At 35.3% G+C, this 7,661-nt stretch overlaps 1 protein-coding gene across 1 annotated transcript; it reads left to right on the forward strand.

The window, feature by feature from the left end:
* LOC123562747 (uncharacterized) lies at positions 1 to 6,569 on the forward strand. The gene is made up of 5 exons (XM_053536516.1): positions 1 to 49; positions 1,654 to 1,716; positions 2,958 to 3,002; positions 4,499 to 4,646; positions 6,420 to 6,569. Exons 2-5 carry the CDS (start codon positions 1,659 to 1,661, stop codon positions 6,511 to 6,513), a joined length of 345 nt encoding a protein of 114 aa, XP_053392491.1. The 5' UTR covers positions 1 to 49; positions 1,654 to 1,658; the 3' UTR covers positions 6,514 to 6,569.
* Positions 6,570 to 7,661: the final 1,092 nt, after the last annotated feature.

Here is a 7,661-nt window from a genome sequence, read left to right on the forward strand (position 1 = left end):
TGTGTATAACTATTCATTTGCAGCGTAATCGCAGACCAGATCAGAACAGGTACACAGTTCTATGTTTAAAACATTATGTAATGCGGGCTTAAAATAAATTGAAGTAGTATATTTACCTTGCTTTCTATTAACTTGAACGTTTGTTTTTTTTTTTTTTTTTTTTCTTTAACAAAGAATTGTTGATTTCTATGAAAGAGTGATGTTGTCGACAAAGCTTGAACAGACTCCTTCAGTTACGGAATCAAGTTTGTGCCATCGAAGTTTTGAGTAGAGTAGACAGACAACCGACAACTTGAAAGCATTATGTTGCAATTTGAAATGTTGTGAATTTATCGAGAAAATTCGAAGCTTGGAAATTTCAGGCACAACAGTTGTCACGCAAATATCAACTTCTTGAATGCTCCTTGAATTAACGACATGACAAACTGAAATTCAATGCTTCGTTTCAAGTTGAAATGATAAGTAAAAGGCAAAAATAGGATTTATTTGTATATTTTTGATCGGTCATCATAATTTGACATGAATATAAAATAAGCAGGCATAACAAGTATATATATGGTATTTAACCGCATCCTAATTTCCGTAAACATGACAATCATTTTCAACAAAAATTCATTTTTGAAAAAAACCTTCGGAATATATCCCAACTGTATGATTTATTCTAGAACAGATTTTAGCAAATACCATAAAATGTTCTAAAGGTGGCAATTGAAATTAGCAGAAAACAGTCGAAAAATCTCCGCACACTTCTGTCTCGGTCAGAACATCAGACTATTTCTACTATATAATTGCTTAATGAACAAGGGGCTGTAAAATCTCCGACATTCCTAGGCCATTTATAGCTAACTATTGTCATTTACGGATACAATTATAGGATAAAGTTTGTTAGTTTTGCATGTAATATTTTTAACCTACAGTGACTTTGTTATTTACCTAATTATCGGATGCAATTAACTCTGTTGGGTTTATCGCCACACAGACACGGTTAAAGGTCGCATAACAGCTGTTAATACTGAAAAAAATCGTAGGCGACCCTCCGCGCATTATAACATAACGGGCGGGCACCTGGGTAGAAACACCGACATTCCGTAAGCCAGCTTGATGGCTTCCTCATATGAAGATTTCAACGCCCTAGGCGAGGCAGGATACCACATCGCTGAGGAGCAGGTGATTACTGACCAGCGAAATTAACCACTCGGCCACGGAGGCCAAAAACATTTATTTTACAGCAACAAAAGTGATATTACTTTTCTTTGGTTCGCCATATTTGCTGACACGTGCGGAACCACGCGATTGTATATCATATCATACCAAACAGGAAGTTGGAAAAAATGAAATAAAAAAGAATTAATGAAATTACAACATTGTGAATACCCGATATCGATTTAAGACGCACGGGAAATATTATTATAACGACATGCTGTTGCATGTGCTACATTAACTTTTTCTTAATGTATTTCTTTTTCATTTTTAGATAACGCATGGCTAATACAGTAGTGCTAAACTAAAATACTAAGTTTCTTGATTGGCTGAGATCAAATGTTTCAGAATGGCAGGATATATAAAATATGTGCTTATGATAATAACAGCACTGAATACTGAGCATGATGCAAGGGAAAAATGAATATATGTGTGCGAACTTCTTACTTTCAGTCAAGATGAAGCTGTTGGTACTTTGTCTGCTACCGGTCGTGCTATGTTCACCCTTAAGTCAAGGTAACATTTGTAAAAGTCAATAAAATCAATCTATTTCAGTTTATATGCCTGAGGAATATTAGTTGATTCAATTTAAAAACTTTAGATCAAAATGGCTTATTAAGTTTCTGATAGGTGTGTTATTAGTTTTGTTAACGTCACTGTGTGAATAAAAAATATGAAGCGAGACTGGTACACGAAATGGTGCTCTGATACTTTTTATCCCACCCTCATACAAGATAGAGCACAAAATCGGCCTGCCTAATAAACTTTGCTTTATCTAGTCAGTGTCAAGATATCACTTTTGCGGGAACTTTTGAAATCACATATTTTATCAAAACTTTGCATTGAAACCATCACCATTGTATTGAAAATACTTGAACTTAGAAAATGAGTGCTCAAATTATAGGTTTTATCCAGAAACAAAAATGTTATTACTATTTTTCACTTTTAGACAGCACTTCAGCCTGAAATTGCACTTGCAAACGTCATATATGACGTCAAGTTTGCACGCTGTTGCTCTTTCCAACGACTTTTTTTCCCTATTTTCTGAACAGGTAGGATAAATAGAATATTAGATTACTGTCTGAAAAATTAAAATTATTAGGCTCGTATACGAAAAAATATAAGGCTCGGCACAGCCTCGCCTAATATATTTTCTTCAACTCGCCTAATAAATTTAGATTTATCAGACAGTAACCTAATATTCTCTATTTATGTATATGAATTAGTACATAAAGTCAAGGTACCACACTGGACGACAAATTTTAGTGTGAGAAAATGAAATATGTGCAGCCAGTTTGGAATATTAACCCGTGAACGGTATTCCAATGTCCTACCGATTAAGCTACCAGGCCGCAAACACTTGTCCTCTCTGATTTGAATTCGTGTTCTTTACCGAGAGGTACTCTACTGCCGTATTGATTTTTCTCCTCGAATGTCTAGCGGGGCAGATAAGAAAGTGAAAATGATCTTGAAGCATAAACAGTCACGGCCAAATGTTGCTGGATAAGAAAAATATGTAGGCAATCCTGGACTCGAACCCGGAACCACAGAATAGTTCCGATGCTCTACATATTTCATCATTATATTTTTAATGTGTCATTGAATCATTTTTAAAGGAGGTAATCTAATATTAATCAGATTTACTGAAAAGTCCACTGAGGTATAAACATTTTTTGCTCATTGTATTTTACCGTGCTTTTCTATCAAAATCTTTACTTTTTATTTATAACAGTTACTGTATTTTGCTTTTATTTCAGATCAGAAGAGATTCTTCATTCCGGGATTTGATATCAATTCATTATGTTAGTACAGTTAAGTTATACTATTGAAAATATGAACAGAAAACCCTTAAAAAATAATTGCTTTTTGAAATGTGTTTTTGCTGGTCTTTTGGGGTCAAGGAGAACATTCTCTTCTCCCGAAATAGAATCCCGTTTGAGCAGGCGCAAGGGGCGTGAGAAATATTAATAATAATGTACTTTTCTTAACCTCTCATAAACAGAACAAGTCTACTTTCATTTTGTTGGTTGTGTTATATGCTTCAAAAGAATCTTTTAATGAGCCGCGCCATCAGAAAACCAACATAGTGGCTTTGCGACCAGCATGGATCCAGACCAGCCTGCGCATCCGCGCAGTCTGGTCAGGATCCATGATGTTCGCTAACAGTTTCTCTAATTGCAATAGGCTTTGAAAGCTAGCAGCATGGATCCTGACCAGACTGCGCGGATTCGCAGGCTGGTCTGGATCCATGCTGGTCGCAAAGCCACTATGATGGTTTTCGCATGGCACGGCTCAAATGTTATTTGTATTTATGTACCAGTCACGTAGAAATGATATAATTTTTTTTTTTACTTTCTCTCTAGCCACCCGTCTCATACGTGCTCTAACGCATACGAGGAGTCTACAGTTCGTCTAGGTTATATGTCGAGCCTTTGCCGATTATAGATATAGAAACAGTTCATAATGAAATTGCATAAAAAGAACAAATAGTTGCACCGACTTCGCGTTTTTCATTAAATGTTGATACTGAAGCTTTGAAATATGACGTGCAATTTATGTGCCATTAGAAAGAGAACCTATAAAAACAACAGTTGCCACCGTTTACTTGTCACACCTGAATCGACTGGATGCGCTATGTTCAAGTTCTGTTACGTTTTACTACGTTATACTACATTGTACTACGTTCTCTCAACGTTGTCGCCACGTTGTAGTAGGTTGCGGGAAAACTACAGCGAATTTTGTGTCAAAAAATAGATTTCAGGTTTTGTCACGTTTGGTCACGTTTCAGTATGTTGTTTTACGTTGGCTCACGTTGCAGCCACATTGCCCAAGTTAGCTGTACGTTGCGGCCAAAACATGACACTGTGACTGGGGCATCATAGAAAATGTTATATATACAGCTAGTCGTTTCCAGATCGCTGCATGGTCTGGTATATTCTTGCATGCTAGACATGATATCTAAATGTTTTAGATGGTGCTGGAAAAAACTCATCTTACACCCTGGTGTGCACATATGAATGAATACATAAGTACATACGCTTCTATAGTAAAATAGTACTTAAAAGAAAAATAGGCGTGCTATTTTTTAATATTTGAAGAATACGGTATGCAACAAAAAGAACTGTTCACTGGTTGAAGTTGCGGATTAAAATATCTGGCTTTTAGATAACTGTTCTTGCAATAACTCGACAAAGTCTCGTGACCACCTTAATATTTCAGCCAGTGAAAGAGTCTTAAAATGATATGATAAGTAAAACCGTTAGTATGACGTCATAATTATGTTGTTCTTTCCTTGCAGTTGATCTTGATACTTTGAAATGTGATGTGCAGAAATTGCTTGATGTTGTGGGATCGGATCCAACTGAACAGGCGTGCGAAACCGAATGCCATCATATGTTAAACGAAGGAACTCTTCTAGACCACGGTTGCCCACTTGTTTGCCATTCGTAAGTTTATTGTGTGTCAAATTTTTATGCATGTAAGCTGTCTCAAGAAGCTTTTAAGTGTTTACGTTAAAGGTATAAAATGTCCAGTCAAAACAACACGATTCTTGTGTATCAATAGATATTTTTGCGTCAAGTTGCCATGAAAATGCAGCTAATTCATTCCTGCACTGTATCTTAACCCTATCGCTATATTGTTTTTATACAGCATTTCATAGATATAGTGGACGCAACTTGACGCCGATGGTTGACCTTTGTATTATAATACATAATGAGGCACAACCTATTATTGAAAAGGAGAGTACGGAAAACGCTTCATCTCTTTGCATTCATAAATTTAAAATTGACGTAGATTTATCGTGATATAGATTTACTGCAGTGGTGTAAGCGCTTGAATTCAAGTACTTGTTTTTGTTAAATTATATATAGAGTAATAGGTTCGAGCCCTGTGAGGGATTTTTAAAAAATTATTTTATCTCTTTCAGTTCTTTTCTGTTTTTAGTCTTTTGATATTTCTTTTTATTATATTTTGTGTTTTTATTTTTTTTTTATTTTATTTCTAATGGTTGTCATTCCAACGCCCGTGGCCTCTGCTGCCATTTTAGTAAAGGCTCGATTTGAAGTATCTTTTTCAAAATATTTAGTAACATTTGAAATGATTGTTCGGGCATCTAAGGATAAAGCCATTTTCAAATGAAAGTAATGTACGGTAACGCTACTTATATACACAGTATTGTACATGTCAAGGAAATTTTGTTGAAAAAAAAACACGAGCTGCACGAGAAAATGCAAATATAAATTTTTGTAAATATAAATTAGTGTATTGGAAAGTTTTAACTGATCATATGTAAGTATACGATATAATTAGTATATACTTTGATACTGCACTGTATACAAACTAATTCCATATAAATATACACGGCTACCCTAAGCACCCCTTATTTCTACAATGAAATAATCGATATGAATAATCAGCCTAAGGTCAACCATCGCGGTCAAGTTGCGACTACTATATTTTGTTGTGCTTTATGTAACTGTATGTGTATAGTAGTCTCAACTTAACCGCGATGGTTGACCTTATTCATATCGATTATTTCATTGTAGAAATATGGTTTGCATAGGGTAGCCGTGTATTTAAATTTATGAATGCAATGAGATGAAGCGTTTTACGTACACTCCTTTTCAATAATAGGTTCTGCCTCATTCTGTATTTTAATACAAAGGTCAACCATCGGGGTCAAGTTGCGTCCACTATAATAGTAGGGTTCTTTGAGCAAATTAACAGTTGCAAAATAATCGGTGTTCTATTTCAATTGTGTGCTTAAACAACAAAGTCTTGCTGATTTCTCTAGTCATACATATCACCTGTTCGCCAGCTTACATACGACAGTTGCAAATTGTTAGAAATCTGCTTGTAAATAGAAATGACCAGTGTAACTTTACAACATAGAGTTGAATATCGCTACAGATCTACTTATAAATAGAAATACCCAGCGTTACTTTATTTCAGACTCGAAACTCTGTTTATGTCTACATATAAATTCAAGTTTCTGGTATTTACTTACTTCAGAGAGTGGAACTCGATATATATCTGCTTATAAATTGAATTGTCTATTAATACTTTACTTTAAAGAGTTGAAACTGTTTACAGATCTGCTTTAAACTGACGTATCTGTTATTACTTTACTTTAGAGGGTTAAAACTCGTTATTACTTTACTTCAGAGAGTTTTCAGATCTGCTTAATGATTTAAATGTCTGTTATTACGTTTCTTCAGAGTGCAAAATCTAGCGCTTTATTTCCATGAGACACCGAAACCAGGGGATGCATCTCTTCCATGTGGCGGACTTGTAACACAGGGAACCAAATAGGATCGTTTCTCATTGTAATTGAACTTGAATGTAATACAAAGTCTATATTGGTGTCATCTCTGTATTCTTATTGCATTTATTACATTTAACCCTTACCACGCTACATTTCCCTAATGAACTTGTCCATCTTTCAATTTGGACAGAACCATTAACTGTTTAAAGGGGTGCTTACCAAAAACATACTGACTGAATAGCGAACAGTGCAGATCATGATCAGACTGCACGGATGTGCAGGCTGATCATGATCTACACTGGTCGCAAAGGCAGAACCAATCGTGTCCAGCATGGTTATTGTTGATTCCAGACATTTTAAAAAAGAGAATTGAGGTAATGTACAGGTTGTCTTTCCTCCTCTTATCCACTGTTTCCTTCGTATTATTTCTGTTTTAGATCTATTTGCTTTATGGTCAAACGTGACGTAAAATTGTTTTACCGGCAAACTGGTAAATATATACCATGAAGTAGAATTTTCGCTTTATGCATGATTGATAAGCCTTACCATTTGAGAACGAAACATGTGGCAGGTCATGGATTGTAGCTGTTAACTGAAGCGTAAGTTTTAAAAGAATTAAAAAAAAAATTAGGTAAGAAAAATATACATGTATATGATAATATTATAAACGAGATCTGTTAAATGAAGCCCTTCTGCCTATTACTAGCTTGCATATAACTCCTTTTTTTTCTTGACAATGGGGCATGATTTTGCCAAAACGTAAGCAAGAGGTATGAAACTTGCCATATGAGGATATTTGTGGTGCCAAAGTTGAGCGGTAAAACTAAATATAAAGTGGCTCCTGAGCTACTCTGGATTACCTGACCCTTCACTGCCGATTGGTACTAATATACATAGTGCGATGGGAACCAGACTATTCCTGAGCATGCTGCTTACATAAAGAGCATTCACGAAATTCTATCTTAAAATAATTTTAACAAAATGAAAGCTAGAGGTATGTAACATTCTCTGCGAGATAATCTCATAACGGTGAAGGAAAGTGAAAACTTTGATAGCATTCAGCCAATTAGTTTTCCAGACATCTTCTGAAGGGCAAAACCTATACCAAATTTCAAAGTTAAAATGTGGAATGATGAAGCTAGACATGTGACTTGCCCTTTGAGGTTATCTCATGATGCCAAAGTCATGAGTGAAA

The sequence above is a fragment of the Mercenaria mercenaria genome, chromosome 2, assembly GCF_021730395.1.
Source record: "Mercenaria mercenaria strain notata chromosome 2, MADL_Memer_1, whole genome shotgun sequence".
Taxonomy (NCBI): Eukaryota; Metazoa; Mollusca; class Bivalvia; order Venerida; family Veneridae; genus Mercenaria; species Mercenaria mercenaria.